Source organism: Eptatretus burgeri, chromosome 12 (assembly GCF_056783735.1).
Source record: "Eptatretus burgeri isolate ZD-2024b chromosome 12, Ebu_testis_v1, whole genome shotgun sequence".
NCBI classification, from domain to species: Eukaryota; Metazoa; Chordata; class Myxini; order Myxiniformes; family Myxinidae; genus Eptatretus; species Eptatretus burgeri.
In genome coordinates this window covers 48,917,155-48,936,871 of record NC_140972.1, presented here as the reverse complement: position 1 = coordinate 48,936,871, position 19,717 = coordinate 48,917,155, and the positions used below count along the sequence as shown (strand labels likewise).

At 42.6% G+C, this 19,717-nt stretch overlaps 1 protein-coding gene across 4 annotated transcripts in view; it reads left to right on the top strand.

The window, feature by feature from the left end:
• The window catches only part of TRIP4 (thyroid hormone receptor interactor 4), a 43,374-nt gene extending 39,702 nt beyond the window's left edge, over positions 1 to 3,672 (top strand). For all 4 annotated transcript variants that reach the window (XM_085850451.1, XM_085850450.1, XM_085850449.1 and 1 more), the window contains 3 exons: positions 461 to 558; positions 809 to 905; positions 1,953 to 3,672. In XM_085850451.1, coding sequence (XP_085706577.1) covers positions 461 to 558; positions 809 to 905; positions 1,953 to 2,023 — 266 coding nt within the window. In that variant the 3' untranslated portion in view covers positions 2,024 to 3,672. The remainder of the gene's footprint in view (positions 1 to 460; positions 559 to 808; positions 906 to 1,952) is intronic.
• Positions 3,673 to 19,717: the final 16,045 nt, after the last annotated feature.

The window sequence follows — 19,717 nt, the reverse complement described above, 5'->3', positions numbered from 1 at the left end:
CGTGCAAGTCTTCTCTGGTTGAAATTCAGGGCATGGCTCTCATTGTGCAGGGGTTTCTCTGGTTTTTGTCTTTTAATTGGAATATGGCCGTTTCGTCCCGATTCCTTCATTGCCATGTGCAAGCTTTAATTGCCTGCGTGACTCTTCAGGGGTTTCGCCGTAGCCATGGTGGATTGTGAATGCCGTGAACGCGAGGCCCCGTAATCTAAAATTACACCTAATTATTGAAGTAGAATGTACCAGTTTCATTTGCTTTTGATTTTCGACAAAGGCCGAGAGATAACATGACTTGAATTTTGTGTTTTAAGGCTTGTTTTTCCTGCACACGTTTTATCTTGGGTCTGAAAACCACCACGATCTTAACATGGGATAAAGAGCATGTGGCACTGCCTTGTTTTTGTTTATTTATTTATTTATCAAGGTATACATTTATTAACCAAGTTGTTTGTGATTTGAACAGATAAGGAGCTGCCCTTCCCGAAGGACTACCCGACCAGTTGCCTTCTTGGTTGCGTGCTCCTCACGGATTGCCTGACACAAGAACAGTATCGAGCACAGGCGAGAGGGGAGGGGATGGGGGTGGGAGGAGGGTGGGCTAATTCCAAGCATTGACTGGGAGTTGGAGTTAACGATCCCGCTGGGTTCGCATGCCATGGATGCGGCCCGCTTACCCTGCCTCGTCACTGGGCAGATTACACACTGTGCTGTTAACTAACACCTGTATGAACACACACGCACACATGAATTTCAAAAGACAGCTTGCACAACCCCCATCCGATTGATTAAATATTCCCCTTTTTCTGCGCAGTTCCCTGATGGAGAGTCTGATTCGCCGTTTTTGTTCATCTGTGAGAATCCCCAGGAGCTGCGCCTTAAGTTCCCCATCAAAGGGCAGCACAAAATATGTGAGAACCTTTAACCTTCACCCCGAGCATTTTGTCTCTCGTGCTGCTCTGCTTGTCCACATCCTTCCTCCATGTGCGTCCTGATATTATCCAAGGCTCTGAAATTCTCCTTTAATGCTCTTCCCAAAGTGCCAAAATGGTCTGGAACTAATCCCATTACATGGTATGGCTAGCTTGCAGTCTGTTGGAAAATAAAAAGCACCTTTTAACATTGTGGGGGTTTTTCCCCCTCCCCCCCCCTTTTCATCCTCTTGTAAACATTTTTGGTTTTATTCATCCGATATATTGGTACTGTTGAACATTTGGCTTTCAGATGCTATTCGGTGATCTGTTCCGTTTTCTGGCTGTCAATGGTTTGAGCCGGAAGGCATTCAGAATGCTTGGATGTTCCACAATGTCTGAGGCATCACCTTGAAGGCCACCATTTTTACAGCACCATTTGGTGCTACTCCTGAAATTGATCACAGGAAGGTCAATTAGACTCTCAGTTAGACAACATCTGGTGTCCGACAGGATCGTACAGAGGTGTAACGCACTTTCCTTGAAGCTGTTTAGTCTTGGTTCGATTCCCAACCCGACTATAAACTGTCGGATTGGTGCTTCACAAACAGGACGTTGTATTACAAAGTGTTCCGTCCCTGGGATGGATGTTAAGCCATATATATAATCTGTTAGCATTAGTTAATGAACGTTAAAGACCCCACGGTGTCTTTTGCAAAGAGTAGGCAAGCTATCACTGGCATCCTGACCAAATTACAAATGACTGCCATATTCAGTCGAACTTCTGTCCTGCTTAGCCGGTTTGTAAAAGACTTGGGCCAAAACTTTTCCACTGGCCGATTCCACAATAATCTGGAAATAATCGGGGCTAGTGAATAAGAAAAAGAGGAGGAAGAAGAAGTAGTACTTGAAGAAGTCATAGTGTTTGTTGTGCCATGTGGTGTTGCAATTAAAAATAATTCAGAATTAAAAGTCAGATTGCTGGGCTGCTTCTGCCCAGGTTGCACCTGCAACGATTGATGTTGATGTTGGATGCGTGTTTTAAAGGGAAATTGGATTCGAACATGCACCAGGGGGCAAGACGGGGGCTCATGCAGCAGCTTCAAAGGGAGATGTAACCACCTCCATGCGGTGATCAAAGAGCTGGCACAGGGTCTTGCCTGGAAGTGAAACGAAGAACCTGAATAGCAAAAGGTGTAAAGTTGATGGTGACTGCAATATTACCAGGGTAAATATTCGGGGCACTTGATTAATAAATGTACCGTCTTGTTTACATTCATCGAGTACTCTCATGAACATTGCGTTTTTGGCCATTTAGTTGTTCCTTTTGGATTTGGGGTCATTGGAATGCCATTTATTTGAACATTGATGGAAAATAGCTTTGGTTCACCAATCGAATTGTGGTTCGAGGAAGTCTTGCCAAGGCTGAGCTGCTTTGTGAACATGCTTATCAACGTGTCTTCGTTGTGCTCTCTCAAGTTGTTTTTTAACCAGCTGGAGATGAATCATTTCAAATCTGACAAAGTACGGATCATTTTAGCGAAAGGATTTCCTCGGAAGGCTCATCTATTTTACCTTTTGCATGATTTACTGGTTTCTAAAAGCCTTTCACAATCTCAATGGGTGTTAGGTTTATATTCTCACCACGTGTTGGTGTAATTTTGAGATTGGCTAAAGGTCTACGGTTACAATCAGTTACTCGAGGCACTGTGTTTATGAGGAGGTGTGTCCTGCGGGGGGCAATGAGGCGAGGGGCGATGGTGCAGGAGGCAGACGATGCAATCGATGTGATGTGGACCGAGTAGTGTCTTTGTGATATTAATCGAGAAACAAGATGATTAAATGTTTCGATCTTTGCCAAATTTGTCACAGCTTTTATTTATTTCTCCTTTGACATATGGAAGTCATGTACAAGTATCATCCGGTCATTGATAAGAACGTGCTTATATTAATCGATCAGTATAAGTTGAGCTTAAACACAATTGAGGTTGAACCACCATTTCAACTGTTCACCGTTTTATGAACAATTGGTCGTGAATAAATCGCTCCAAAAACTAACATACGATGCCTTGTCTCCGCGAGCACATAATTAGCGTAGTTACAAATGCTACATTTGGCGCTACTTGCCGGAACCTGGGCCAAACAATGATCCATCTACATGATGCCCATCATCCAGTCGAACACCCTTTAAAGTGCACTCGAATGACGTCTACCCCAACATGATTCTGTTGCCTAAAGAACGCGTCGTACATGTACTCTACCCAGGAAATTTGTTATTTAATAACGATATATGTGAACAGCCTGACAGTTGGTCTGTCTCAAGGTTATGGCTTTATAGCGTGGCCTCGGAGCTTCCGTGCAGCTTGACTCTGTCCTGGCATGGGTAAACTTTGAGGTCGTCTAGTACAGGCATGGATATTCAAAGGGTCATCTGGGTCTTGAAATGGATTTGCAAGGTAACTGCTGGCGGCTTTGTGCACACAGTACTTTCAGTATTGAGAGGTAATGAATGGTTTTGTGTACCTTTGGAGATAATGAGCTTCTTTAACAAAAAAAAAATTGTTAATTGTGATATCATGTGGCTCGCACTTGTTTTAATTGTCTCAGTGACATTGTTCTTAGAGCGGGTCACCGAGTTCAATGGGACATCCCAACTACAGTACATTCGGAACGTTTAATACGAGCTGAGGGACCTGGTGTTGCCCGGGATAAGTTTCATATTATTTCCCCAGTTTAAATGAAATAAAGTTTTAGACAAAAGGCTGAATTTGATTAATTGTTTGTTTTTGGTTTTTTTCTGAGAAGATCGTCTTTCTTGCAATGTTTCTGTTGCTCTGGTAGCTGGTACACTTTCTCGGACAGCTTCAAGACATGATTGTCTTCCCTGGAGGTTTTCTCTTGCTCTGGCTGTTGCATGTCATTCATGGTCAGCTTCAAGGTGTGATTGTCTTTCTTGTGAGCTGCTTCTGGGCTTCTTTTGTTTGTTTTTTTTTTGTTCTGGCTGCTGATGTATATCTGCTCAAACTTGCCCGTTTCTTTGATAGCATGAGAAAGTTGTTGGGATTTTCGAAAACTGCAAAAAAAAACATCGCCACATTAACTTCCTGTCACAACCATTACGCACATGACGGGACCGATCTTCAGGAAAATTGCGCCAAATTGAACACTTGTTCATGTTGCAGGTACAGTCAAATGCAGTGTTGTTGCAGATCCTGCGCGCTACGCACTCTTTTCTTGGTAGCTCTCGGTCAAATGGTTTGCGCTTGCATAAAGGACAGACAAACAAACACAGGCTAAAATGTATGTGTATATATATATATATATATATATATATATATATATATATATATATATATATATATATATATATATATATATATATATATATATACTGTATATACATAATTAGATTATTCCAGAGCTGATTTGTCTGGTTGACAGTTCCTGTACGTCTGCTTCGTGATGCTGCAAGGCAAATATACTTGAATCGTTCACTTCCAACTGTAAGTTTCACATGCTGCTTTCCTGTTCATTCCCACCTTCATCTCAGGGTAATGGGGTGAGTGAAATCCACTTAAGGGTATAAACAATTGAGAAGGGCTGTTTGGTCATCACTCGTGTTTTGTACTGTGAGAGAAACAATTTTTGCGGGTGGTGATGTGAAGGGCAATTTATTATTCATTCAGGGCACAAACACTACAATCGAGTATGGTGTTAAATACTGTAGTCTCGAGCCTACTAGACATTTGGATGTAGCTCATTGGAATACTTCTCTCACCTATGGGTTGGCGTCCCAGCATCATGTCTGTCTCTCCTGGATTCTATTGAATCTAAAGCTCTCAACGTTATGGGCATCTCCCATGATGAGGGCGAAGCACAGCTCCTGTTCCTCACATCTCAGGCACATCGGTTTTATTTATTTCTATTTTTAACCGCTCTCCTCCAGTTTAATTACCTCTGCTCTCTCAGTTCTCCTAAATTGACAGCACATTCTTCCAGAAACCCCATCCTGGTTGAACTCCCCAAATCCAGGCTAACCGCACACCTCTACTCTGCCCCCCCCCTCTTTTCTTCCTTTGTGGAAGTCTTCTTGAGATTATTCAACCCCACTCTTCCCTCAAGGGTTTTAAACTAGTGGGGAACCCCAATCTCTTGTGATCTCACAGAAGTGGAAGGAAAAACTGGAAAGCATGTGATCATCCCCCTTCCGTATCTGCAATTGCACTCCTGTTAATCCTACATAATCCTTATCAAGCTCACCTCTTTACAGGTTTCCACTTTTTCCTCCACTTCTGTGATTGAGAGCTTGCAGCTGCATTCATGTTGTTCACCTCATGTGTTCTCCCCTTACCCTCATTCTTCCCCACAGTCTCCCTCTATTTTGTCCCTCAGCCCTGCTGTTGCCCCCACCCCCGATCCCTTCTTTCTCCTGTAGCTCCTCCACGAGCCTCCACACTCTGTACGAAAAATATGCTCTTTATGGTACGTACGCTGTGTTCTGTGAGTTTTGAAAGCCACGTGGCTTTGCCTCCATTATCCTAGTTCGGGGACCAAGCCTTACAGGCTGGTACCGCATTGTTTCTGTTCATGTTGTTATTATACTTCCCCATGTTGCATGCCGTTTTCACTTTTTTAATTTTTTTTAATTTTAATCACTTGTAAATTTGCTTCTTCTGCAACCGCTTGACCGACAATGCCAAACTTTCAACATGGGAGTGACTGCCCATGGATAATTCTCGATGACGACTGATGTCATAGTATAGTTCATGTGGTGTGGCACCCATATTGGATTAAAGGAAAAACTTTGACAATTACTTCTCTGAAACTGCTGAATGGGAAAAGAATTAATTGAAACTTGATATGTCATCAACTCCCCATGGGGAATAGTTTGATAACGATGAGGTCATCGGTGAAGTGGTGTGGCAGCAAAATTGGACGAACCAAAATCCTTACCCGAAAAATTTTAAACTTCGTATGTGTGAGCTTCCCAATTTGAGTTGTTTAAAAGTTATGACATCATCAGTGACATGGTCTGGCAGCTATATTGGATTGAAAAAAAACCTTCAAAATATTCTTCTCCAGAATTGCTTAACAAATCGATGTAAAACTTCATATGCATGATCAACTACCCATGAGGAATATAGTTTTTAAACTAAAACGTGATCAGTCACATGGTCTGACAACTGTATTGGATTGAACGGAAAACTTTAAAAGAAATTTCTCTGAAACCGCTAAAGCTATCGATGGGAAATTTCAAATATATCATCGACTAGATAACTGGAATAAAGCTATAGTATGGTGTCATACATCACATGATTTGGCAGCCATATTGGATTAATGGAAAAACTTTGGACATCTTCTCTGAAGCCATTTCACCCATTGATGCGACACCTCAAATATGTGATTGATTTTCCCATGTGAGAAAAAATATGTAACAATGGCATCATAGGTCATATGGTTTGGCAGCCATGTTGTATTGAAGAAAAACCTTTAAAACTCTTCTTCTCTGAAACCACTTAACCGAATGAAGTGAAACTTCACAATACGATCAACTACGCTCTGGAAAAAAAGTTTGATAAAAATGTCATCGGTCACATTGTCTGGCATCTATATTGGATCAAAAAAAGTTTGACTGATCAACGTCAAACTTTACACGTGATCGGCTACCCATGGGAAATTCAGTTTTAAATAGATGACATAAGCGGTCATGTGGTGTGGCAGCCATTTTGGAGAGAAAAATAAACCTTATCCGAGCAATGTGAAACTTCCAATATGTGATTGACTACCCGTGGGAAATAAAGTTGAACAAAAGTTACATCATATTGTTGCGGTTCTGCAAAACCGCATGCCTCTAAGGCAATGGCACCCAACATAGTGATCCCCAGGTAGTTATTTCATTGGTCTTCGTGCAGTCAGACCCTCCCCTCATGTCTAATGGGTTAACGGGACGAAGTGCTTTGTGTGGGTCGAAAAGCTAGGCTTAATAATTATATTTCTATCTTCTTTTCAATCCTGATTTCCATCCATCCTTTTCCTTTTATCCATGATACAAATTGAAGCAAGCACACATACACGATAACAGACACCCACGCAGCCCTATGAGAGAATTACCACATGAACAAGCGCACACATGGTGCGCCCTTTCATTCAAATCTGCACGCCAATTTACAATGGCGTCTCACCTTGCTCAACCTTCGTTCACCAAAAGATCACCACCTCGACCACCAACATCTCGTGCACATGGGAAAGGTCATCCTGCACCTCCTCACACCTCTGCATTGATACAGTTCGCCACCAAGCAGAGGCGTGCTGCACGGCCCAGGCCGCTGGAGCCATGTAGCGTGGGGACGGGCCAAGCACATTAACAGCACCAACCGCAGCTCACGGGGGGTGCCCCAAACAGGCATGCGGGACTGACATGACCTTTGTCCAATCGCCAGAACACGGCCCGGGAGTTCGGTGCAAGGCTCCAGGCCGTGTCGTGCCAGATGTGTGAATGAGACTGCTTCTGGCCCCAGGAGCCTGGCAGGGTGGGGCCGGGACCCAATAGGAGAGCACAATTCGGATGACGGCATGTCGCTTCGGTTCATCACCCCACCCTTCGCCCGGGGCTTATAAAAGGCAGATCGCGAAGCCATCCGCCCTTTCTCTCCTGCACTTCCTTGCCTGCCTGCCTCACCCACTTCGTCCGCCTGCCTGCCCACCCCCTCCTTCGCCTCTCTGCTCCGCCCTCTCCTCACTGCACCTCATCATCTGCTGTCGCTGCATCTACACTAGGGGTTGGTGTGTGACAGATGTTCTTCTGAACCAGTGTGGAGCACACCTTTCCACGAGCCCCAGCAAAGTGATTAAGCAGGAGATAACACGCCGACTCTTAAGGTGGGATTGCTCAAGCGGAGCGTCCCCCAAAGCATACTGGGTTGCGCAGTTGGCCGACCGCGCCACGTATTGCGATGCCGTTGGTCCTCATCTGCTGTGTGTGTGTGCGTGCGTGCGTGCGTGCGATGGCGCATGTCGTAGCACAAGTTAAGATTCTAGAATATATAACGGGATAAGTCTGCTGTGTGTCTGCTTTTGTGAATTTCTTGCCTTTCGTCGCACCCCATGAATTCCTTTCTATCCCTGCTATACATAATAATAAACCCCATTCACTGTGCCACATACCTTTCCTCACCTGATTGTAAATAAATGCTTTGTATAGAAATGTTCCCAGCTCGTTTTTATCTTTTCCCTCATTGGTCCAGCATGGTCTGTATCCTAGCCTAGCCGGGACGTTATCCCCCAATGATCTGTTTTTCTAGCCAGTACGTCCTTGGCAGTTACGCTCGGCTGCATCTGATCCGGTAGGGTGATACGGTTTGAACAAGGTACACCGAGGGTGTGTCCCCCAATAATTAGGGCACGTGACCATTTTAGGTAACCGGTTTCATTCGATGGAGGACCCTAAGTCACGTAGTTGAGTTATGAGTTGGCGTTTCATGATTGAGTAGTGACCCGCCGCGTCACGGACGGCCTGTGATTCCGGAGAGTCTTGTGGGAACAGGAGGTAGCTTCCCCCCCCCCCCTCGTGGTCTTTTTGCCCCGACCCTGGGTCTGCAACAATGTTACAAGGTCTGACAGCCACATTTGGTCAAAGCAATGTCTCTTTTTAATTTTCTCTGAAATGCTTCACCGATCAATATGGAGTGATTTGGTTATTTCTTAATACTTGAAGGATCGTCGACGGGCTTGGCATAACTGCTCACAGTTAAATCAGTGTGCGTCTCGTTTTATTTGCTTTGGTTCAAATAAATTATGCCTTAGTGCATAAAGGTATGATCATACAATCCTTTCCATGAAAAAAAAACAAAAAACATATCCACTTGTTGGGTGGTCAACCAAATGATTCTGCATTTTTGGAAGTTGACACCACTTTTATGGCTTGACCACAAAGTCCACACCCTGAACGAACTGCTTAGCTCCCAGCATAATCGGTAGGTAGAAAATGAAAACGTCACAGCACTGAACCCGAATTCAACTACCAAGTTGGCTCTAAGAAATCGCAAATCTTCCTTTTCTTTTTTAACCGGCGAACAATTATGAAATAAATAATAACAAAAAAATACTCTTTATTTGGCCGTTATAATTGATCCATGATCATCACCATAAAGTACATACCATACCATAAACACACTTTATCCTATTTTCCCGATTTTCGATCCGATTTTTCCCATTTATTGTTTTGCTACAAAAGTGGATTGTCTTGTGCATCATACATTAGGCTCTCAAGCCAATCAATGTAATTGCAATTTCCCTGAAAGTGAAAGTTATACATTAACGAAGTTGGCAGTTGCTCATTTGCTTCTTGTCCTCGGGGAATTTTCTGATTTAACAATCTGTGTTATTGTCGACTTTGGACAATAAAATTGCATATTAACACAGTCGTCACAAACTGTGTGTGGAACTACCTCTCTCATGAGATTGATTCTTATAACTTTAATATGTTATCAATACACACCAGCTCGTCTTCCATTTGTGACGTGCATTACGTTGTCCGTATTCATGATATGACAACGAAGCAACACTCGGATCATAAGTGTCATTCCAGTTCATGTTTTGCAAAATTGAACAGCCAAATCGGTTGACATTCCACCCCCATCCCACATTCCAAATAATTTGGTGGATATTTAGAGCTCCTTAGACCTAGGTCACATTTGCCACAGCGGCCGTGGGGTCTCCAAAATCTACGGCCACTCGCAATTATACGGCGGCCGCAGTATTTGCACGGTCACACAATGTAGCAGTCTCATATGTTTTTATTTTTCGGGGAGCTGCACGGCGTATTTATAAATTGTGGAGACCGAAAACGTGGGGTTGCCGTACGGTCTTTGATTTGATGTCGCACGGTGACCTTAGGGCGTTCCTGTGGCGGCCATAGAATTTTCAAGGCAGATGCAAGGTGCCCGCAAGGCGACCACAGGGGGGCCCTAAGGCGAACGTGCGGCCAGACGGACGGTAACGAATGGGTTAAATTATTTTTTTTTTAACCAGTTTTTTTTTCGGCTTGTCGAATTGCTATGGCGAACGTAGAAATGAAAAAAGTTATAACTCCGCGTTATAATTCCACGGCAACCTTACGGCCTGTAAAATATAGCCATACGGCGTAGGGCCACCCTGAGGCCACCTCAGAAACTCTGCGGCCGCCGCACGTTTCTGTCAATTCAGAGGGCGTACGGCCGCCATATCCTCGCCGTAGAGCAAATGTGACTTAGGCCTTAATAACTGTAAATCCCTATTAGCCTGCAAACTAATACTACTACTCGTACTACTTCTTTAAGGGCCCCATTTATTCCCACATTTTTGTGGGATCAGCCAGGGAACATTTTTGTTCAAAGCCTTTCTTGAACCGGCTATCCAGGCATGACGTTCAGCTGAGGGTGACAGGAAGCTGCAATTTGTTCAGGATGCTGGCGATAACTCGCCCCCCCTTTGCGAGGGACACCGTGGGTGGAGGAACTTTGACCTCCAGCAATGTGCTGGCAGGCGTGACACCTGGCGTAACATCCTTCTGATTGAAGGTACATACATTGATCCCTCTCCCTGCATGGTGAATACCAGGGTGCAATACGGGACTTTCAAAATTACATAATCTGCCCCAAAATGTTCAGCAAGCATGTGCAGTCAATGCATGCTCGTTAGGAGCAATGTTGACTGGGGCATGTTTACATATATCGTTCGTGCAAGATAACAATTGTCACCTAAAATGGCTCGCAAAGTTTCTAAAATAAGCCAAAAATACTTGGAAAAGTAGCTGAGAGAAAGGGGTGTGCCTCGCCACAGTGAAAGATATGGAAAACTTTTTCAGCTCACGTAAAGGGCAGAGATCTTGCAGCTGCACTTTCTGCAAAAACTCCTGACGACGTGGATTGGCACAAGGTCTGAAGGATCGTCAACGGGCACGTTCTACCCAAACCCCCATCATCCCTGCCAGTGCGTGAACTTTGAACCTTGCGAGAAGGCCTCGTGTGAACATGGCAAGTTTGATGATTTATTTAATGGACGTCTACAATTTGAAAGACCATACAGTGCGGCATTACCAAAAAGTAATTGCTACCAACTCTTTGACAAAGGATATCTTCACAACATGAAAATACACAAATCTTGTGCCAGCTAAAGTTCCTTCAGAAAGTATTCACACCCCCTTGACTTTGTCACATTTTGTTGTGTTACAGCCTGAATTTAAAATGGATTTAATATAAATTTTTTGTCACCTATATACACACAAAATACCCCATAATGACAAAGTGAAAATATGTTATCAGAAATTTTTACAAATTTATTGAAAATAAAGTACAGAAATATCTAATTTACATTAGTATTCAGCTCCCCGAGTCAATACTTTGTAGAAGCACATTTGGTAGCAATTACAGCTTCGAGTCTTCTTGGGTATGTCTGTATCAGCTTTGAATATATGGATTTGGGGATTTTCTCCCATTCTTCCTTGCAGATTTGCTCAAGTTCTGTCAAGTTGGATGGAGAGTGTTGGTGAACAGTAATATTCAAGTTCCATTGAGAATCCACAGATTCTCAATGGAATTCAAGTCTGGGCTTTGACTGGGCCACTCAAAGACTTTCATGTTCTTGTTCTGAAGCCATTCCAGTGTTGCTTTGGCTGTATGCTTGGGGTCATTGTCCTGTTGGAATGTAAATCTTTGCCACAGTCTGAGGTCTTTTGCATTTTGAAGCAGGTTCTCCTCTTGGATTTGCCTGTATTTCACTCCATTCATTGTTCCCTCTATCCTCACAAGTCCCCCAGTCTCTGCTGCTGAAAAGCATCCCCATAACATGATGCTGCCACCACCATTCTTCACGGTAGAGATAGTGTTGGATGGGTGATGAGCTCTGCTCAGTATCCGCCAGAAATAGCGCTTTGCATTCACGCCAAAGAGTTCAATTTTTGTCTCATCAGACCATAGAATATTTTCCCTCATGCTCTCAGTGTTTCACGTGCCTTTTTTTCAAACTCCAGGCATGCTGCCATGTGCCTTTATCTCAGGAGTGGCTTTCATCTGGCCACTCTTCCACTCTTCATCTGGCCAGAAATTGCTGCAGAGACTTGCAATTCCGTCAGATTCTCCCATCTCAGCCAAAGAACTCTAGTTCTGTCAGAGTGGTCATTGGTTTCTCTGTCACCTCCCTGATCAAGGTCCTTCTTGCCCGGTTGCTCAGTTTGGTCAGACGGTCAGCTCTAGGAAGAGTCTGTGTAGTTCCATGTTCTTTCTATTTCCTAATGATGGAGCTCACTGTGCTCTTGGGAAGTTTAAACTATCTAGAAATTGTTTTATCCCCTTACCCAGATCGATGCCTCACAATTCTATCTCGAGTTTTACGGACAGTTCCTTGGACTTCATGGTAGAGTTTTTGCTCTGACATGCACATGCTTTTGATTTTGCACCGTCAACTGTGGGACCTCATGTAGAAAGGTGTGTTTCTTTCTAAATCATGTCCAATCAATTGAATTGGCTACAGGTGGACTCCGATCAAGTTGTAGAGACATCTCAAGGATGATCAAAGGAAAATGGATGCACCTGAACTCAATTTGGAGTGTCATTGAAAAGGAGGAGGAGGAGATTGGGACCATACTCTGTGCAGAGCGTTGGTGCTGCCTTAGCAGTCTCCTTGGCTATTGGGCACAATCCTGGACGGGTCGCCACTCCGACACAGTATACCAGCATGCTGGCACTCATTTTGCCGACCTCGGAAGGATGACAGGCCGAGTTAACCCCACCTGGTTTTTAATTAATTCAACAGCTGAGCGGGATCCAAAGCCCACCACCCAAACCTTTAAGCCAACACCAGGCATACATAGAAAAGGGGTTGAATATTTATAACATTTCAGCTTTTCATGTTCAATTATAATATTAAAATTCCTAAAACAAAAACTCCACTTTGACATTATGAGGTGTTACGTGTAGATTGGTGACAAAAAAATCTCAATTTAATACATTTTAAAATTTGGGCTGTAACGCAACAAAAAGTGAAAAAGTCAAGGGATGTGAATACTTTTTGAAGGCACTGTATATTTGCATGGGAAGCAGATGTACCAGGCAGATTTCTTTGAGGGAGAAACTGCATCTAGTTTTGGGTGCTTCTTAACAGCGATGGGAAGGTCATATTTATGGCATGTGAGGTGTGGGGAGGGAAGGGGAGGTGTGTGTGTGTGTGTACGCAAGCTGCTGCTGTTGGCTGCTTTCTCTACATGGTGGGTTTCAGGAGGTGGAACAGAGACCTCCCAGGTGTGTGTGTGTGTGTGTGTGTGTGTGTGTGTGTGTGTGTGTGTGTGTGTGTGTGTGTGTGTGTGTGTGTGTGTGTGTGTGTGTGTGTGTGTGTGTGTGTGTGTGTGTGTGTGTGTGTGTGTGTGTGTGTGTGTGTGTGTGTGTGTGTGTGTGTGTGTGATATATATTGCATATCCAACCAATAAACAAGTCCAAGCGGACTCGAGATCCAATTTTTTGTACAAACAGGAAAGAGTCCTCCTCAGGCGACCTTTCACTTGCGGTCCACAAGCCTTCTCAAGCCAAGAGACCCAGCTGTCAGACCTCCCAATCAGACTGCTGTCTTGAAGCCCAGGACAGAAGAATGAGATCGAAGAGAGTGTGGAGGGTGGAAAAAAAGAGGAATAAATTAGTGGAGGTAAGCAGTGGCTTTGGATTTAGGCAGTTTCCACTCGGAGGGGGTTGCTGGTGGACCACGTGTGCATCCTGCAGATACTTGTGGGGGGGGGGGGGTTACAGAGCACAGAGAGGACAGAGAGTGCAAGACCAGAAATGAGGTGGAAGAAGACAGAGAGACTACTGACCTTTCGGCGATGTCAAAGTGATAGGCCCATCGACTCGGCTTCCACGCAAGAGATTCAAATAATCTTGAAAGCCTTGGTTTCCATGGTGTCAAGCTGAGCAAGAGCAGCAAGATAATCCCCTCAAGGATTTTGAGATATAACTGAGTTTGGGAAGTGTATGAGGAGCGTGAATGAATGGGTGTACAGAGCAAAAGTTAAAGGTTTGTGGTCAGTCAAGACATAATGGTCTGGCCTCTAAGAAGTGGTGGAAGTGCTTGATAGTGAGGAACACAGCGAGTAATTCCCGATGGAAGGCTCTGTACTTGCATTCTGTTGGTTTCAGCATTTTAAAGAAGAAGGCCAGTGGACGCTGGTTTGCATCGATGTGCCAGTGAAAGGCTGCACCCACCTCAATCTCAGACGTGTCTCCCACCATCAGGCTTCTTGACGCTTCATGAGATATATGTATATAGTTTCAGAATACCCTCATTTTTTCAACTTTTACTGTAATTTAAGCAGCTCAAGTTCAGTGAATAACCTGAAATGGTACAAAGCTAAGCGGAAAACTGCCAGAGGTTAAAAAAAGTTTAGTTTACCAAAAACTGAAAAATAATGTAAATTTCAGAGTTGTTTAAAAAGGTCCTTTTCAGGGAACAAGTAATGGGTGAGCAACTGCAGCTGTTCTGCAGCAATGGAAGTAAATTAAGCCTTGAAAGTTGATGCAAAAATTCCTACAGGTGTCCCAACTTTTGTTGATTAGTTACAAACCCTCTGTCTGTTTCAAAGCAGTGTTGGAACAGACTGTGTTGCTACACCCTCTGAAACATTATTTGGCCAATATTGCACTGCAGGAAGTAGTATATTGCTATCATAATGGTGAGAAAAAGACAATAAACAAAGGAAGACAGACAGACCATGATAACCCTTAAAAGTGTAGGTCTTTCCTTTGGAGAAATTGCAAAGAAGCCAAGGTGTCAGTGAGTACAGTTTCCTTCACCATCAAAAGGCACTTGGAAACTGGAGGAAACTCTGACAGGAAGAGGTCTGGCAGACCCAAAGCCACAACACAATCAGAAGACAAGTTTCTGAGAGTCAACAGATTGCGTGATAGGTGGTTCACAGGACAGCAGCTTCAAACACAGCTTAACACTGGTCGAAGTAAGGAAGTCTGTTTCAACTGTGAAGAGAAGACTTTGAGCTGCAGGTTTGACAGGTTGAGTGGCAGAAAGAAAGCCATTGCTAAGATGGCAAAATAAGAAAAAGAGGCTTGCCTGGGCCATAAAGGACCGCCAGTGGACTACTGAAAACTGTAAGAGGGTCTTATAGACCGATGAATCAAAATTTAAATCTTCGGTTCATCACGCAGGGTTTTTGTACGCCGTCGAGTAGGCGAAAGGATGGTTCCTCAGTGTGTGACACCAACTGTCAAACATGGAGGAGGAAGCGTGATGATCTGGGGCCCTTTTGCTGGATCCAGAGTCGGCGGCTTGCACAGAGTGACCGGCACCCTGAACCACAAGGGCTAACACAGCATTTTGCAGTGCCATGCAATACCCTCTGGTCTATGCCTAGTTGGTCAGGGGTTCATCCGACAGCAAGATAATGACCCAAAACATACCTCCAGGCGATGTCAGAACTACTTAAGAACAAAATAACAAGACAGGAGGTTTCAAATCATGGAATGGCCAGCACAGTCTCCAGACGAAAACCCCATCAAGCTGGTTCTGGACAGAAAGGTGAAAGCAAAGCAACCTACAAGTGCAAAACATTTGTGGGAACTTCTGCAACAGTGTTGGGAAGAACTTTCCGAACAATATTTGATTTCCATTGTAGAAAGAATGCCACGAGTATGTTCGGCTGTTATATCTGCAAATGGTGGCTACCTTGATGAGTCAAAAATTTAGATTAAATTTTGTTCAACAAAACGATTCCATGATTTATTTTTTTATCTGCAATTGTTTATTTGTTCTATGCTTTAATGTCAGAGTACATCGAAACATTAAACAGCTTAAATTTCAGTAAAAACTGGAAAAATGGGGTTGTTCTAAAACTTTTGACCGGTAGTTTATGTATATGTATATATATATATATATGTATATATATATATATATATATATATATATATATATATATATATATATATATATATATATATATATATATATATATATATGTATATGTATATATATATATATATATATATATATATATATATATATATATATATATGTATATATATATATATATATATATATATGTATATGTATATGTATATGTATATGTATATGTATATATATATATATATATATATATATATATATATATATATATATATATATATATGTATATGTATATGTATATGTATATATATATATATATATGTATATGTATATATATATATATATGTATATATGTATATATATATATGTATATATGTATATATATATATATATTTTAAACCGAAAACACGGTGAAGCTGTGATTCTAAGTCTCTTAGTTACGTGATGTTTGAACGTCTGTTGCACCCTGACTGCACGTACGTCTATTAATTACGTACTATTGGAATGTACCTTTTAAACTTTTCGACCCTTTAGATTGCTGAGACCCCTTAGACCTTTGTCGATCCCAAAAGACCCCCAAGACCCTTTTCAGGCTTTTTAGACCCCTCAGAACCCTAAGACCTGTAAGACCCTCAAAGAGCCCAAGATCCTTGAGATTCCTAAGACCCCCAAGACTCCTTTTACCTTTAAGACCCATTCGACCCATTAGACATCATTCGATACCTTCATCCTTTTGACCTTTTATATCCTTTAGACCCCGAGAAACTTTCAACCTTAACACCATTTTCGACCCCTTTTACCCTTCAGACAGATTAGACAGCTTGGACTCTTGACCATTTTGAGCTTGAGACCATTTGGACCTTTTTAGACCCTTTTTACTTGCTTGAGAGATTCGACCCCTTAGACACTAACTACTATTGGAATGTACCCTTTCGACCATCTAGATTCGAGAACATTTAAAGCACACACCACACAAACATCTATTGTCTTCTTGCAAAACAGATTATACTTTATTTAGCAAGTAATGTGCAAGGTCGACCTACCCAGGGGGTGTGTGAACTGCTAGTTAAAAATAAAACTTGAAACTGGTGGCTGCTCGCGTAGGAAGGGATAAAGGCGGGAAACGTCACTTACAAATGATGGCTTATTTAAAATGAAGACGGGGGATAAGGAAAGACAAGACACTAAATAAATGGAACATATCTGGCGGTCTCCAGACATACATAGGGCAAAATGGAGCATGCAAACTTGTACGCACAAATGGAACTAAACCCCTCTAATTTTGCCGAAATACCGGAATTATACCGCCATCTTTTTGGTCTTGTACCCTCTGCCCTCTCTTGGCTCTGTCTTTCCCAGGTGTCTGCAGGGCACACATGGTCTTCCAGTAACCCTCTTCTTATTAAACTCCTAAAATCCAGGCTTACTGCTCCCTGCTCACTTCCACTCATTTGTTGGGTGGTCACTAGAGTACCCTTATTTTCACTTTTTCCGTCTGTCTGTATGTATGTCTGTTTGTTTGTAATGGACAGCTTTGGAGGCCAGAGGAGTCAACCAATTTCGATGAAACTTGACAGGTAGGTTCATACCAGGATCTAGTTTGATGCTATTGAGCACCGTTGCTATGGACACCACCGTTGCCTAGCAATGGGACTTTGAAATTTTTGAAAAATCCTAAAAAATTAATTTTTTCGAAAATCAAAAATCGGCTTCCAGGCTTTTATGCGCACTATAACCAACCTCTTTGTCAAACATTTTCAGCCCGATCCGTCAAAAACTGGATGACTAGTATGCAATTGTGGAGCGACCACCCATGTCACCTACCGGCTTGTTGGGTGGTCACGAGCATACCCTTATTTTAACTTTTTCCGTCTGTCTGTATGTTTGTTTGATCGTTTGTATGTCTGTATGTAATGGACAGCTCTGGAGGCCAGAGGAGTCAACCGATTTTGATGAAACTTGACTGGTAGGTTCATACCAGGATCTAGTTGTATGCTTTTGAGCACCGTTGCTATGGACGCCACTGTTGCCAAGCAACAGGACTTTGACATTTTTGAAAAATCCGAAAAAAAAAATTCTAAAATCAAAAATCGGCTTCCGTGCTTTAATACGCACTATAATCAACCTCTTTGTCAAAAATTTTCAGCCCGGTCCGTCAAAAACTGTATGACTAATATGCAATTATGTTACGACCACCCATGTCGCCTACCGGCTTGTATGTGTGTATATATGTACATATATATATATATATATATATATATATATATATATATATATATATATATATGTATATATGTATTGGGTGGTCACTGCAAGACTACCCTTATTTTCACTTTTTCCGTCTGTCTGTATGTTTGTATGCCTGTATATAATGGACAGCTCTTTAGGCCAGAGGAGTCAACTGATTTTGATGAAACTTGACAGGTAGGTTCATACCAGGATCTAGTTGTATGCTTTTGAGCACCGTTGCTATGGACATCACCGTTGTCTAGCAACGGGACTTTGAATTTTTGGAAAAATCCTAAAAAAATTATTTTTTTCGAAAATCAAAAATCGTCTTTCAGGCTTTTATGCGCACTATAATCAACCTCTTTGTCAAAAATTTTCAGCCCGATCCATCAAAAACTATGACAAGTATGCAATTATGTCGCGACCACCCATGTCGCCTACGGCTTGTCTGTATGTCTATGTCTGTATGTAATGGACAGCTCTGGAGGCCAGAGGATCAACCGATTTTGATGAAACATGACAGGTAGGTTCATACCAAGATCTAGTTCTATGCTTTTGAGCACCGTTGCTATGGACACCACCGTTGCCTAGCAACGGGACTTTGAAATTTTTGAAAAATCCTAAAAAATTTCTTTTTCCGAAAATCAAAAATCGGCTTCCAGCCTTTTATGCGCACTATAATCAACGTCTTTGTCAAACATTTTCAGCCCGATCCGTCAAAAACTATGACTAGTATGCAATTATGTAGCGACCACCCATGTCGCCTACCGGCTTGTTGGGTGGTCGCTAGAGTACCCTTGTTGGGTGGTCGCTAGAGTTCCCTAATTTTCACTTTTCCCGTCTGTCTATGTTTGTATGTAATGGACAGCTCTGGAGGCCACAGGAGTCAACCAATTTTAATGAAACTTGACAGGTAGGTTCATACCAGGATCTAGTTCTATGCTTTTGAGCACTGTTGCTATAAACACCACTGTTGCCTAGCAACGGGACTTTGAAATTTTTGGAAAATCCTAAAAAAAAAAAATTCGAAAATCAAAAATCGGTTTTCAGGCTTTTATTCGCATTATAATCAACCTCTTTGTCAAAAATTTTCAGGCCGATCCGTCAAAAACTATGACTCGTATGCAATTATGTAGCGACCACCCATGTCGCCAACCGGCTTGTTCCTCTTTTTTCTTGCCTGTGAAACCAAATTCTCCAGTCCGTCCAGGGCTTCAAGACAGCTGATCACCACTACCTCAGGTCATCCCCATCCCTACTCATGATCTTATCTACCCCAAATTATCCCATTATCAAACACTCTTTTTATTCAGGTTATTATGATTTTTTCCCCATCTTCCTCACCTCTTTTCATTTGCTAGTTGTCAGTTAGTTTGTTTCTTTTCTGTTTCATCCCCACTTTCCCCTTCCTCCTCTTCTTGTGTTTCATTCAGCTTGTGTGCAGCTTGTTCACTCCTATGTGTCCTTCTCCCCCTTCCCTCATTCTCACTTCTACTCTGCCATTGGTGTTTCCCCCTTTCCATTTTGTTCCCTTCCATTCTGCTCTTGCTCTTCCACGAGTCTCAGTCATGTATATATAAAAAGGACAAGTCTGGAGACGGCGATGGTTCACGAGCAATGTACACGGTTCGCCTTTTTTATTTTTTGACCTTCGAGGGGACGCCACGGGCAAACTGGCGGAAATCGGGAAAACGTAAATGATGAAA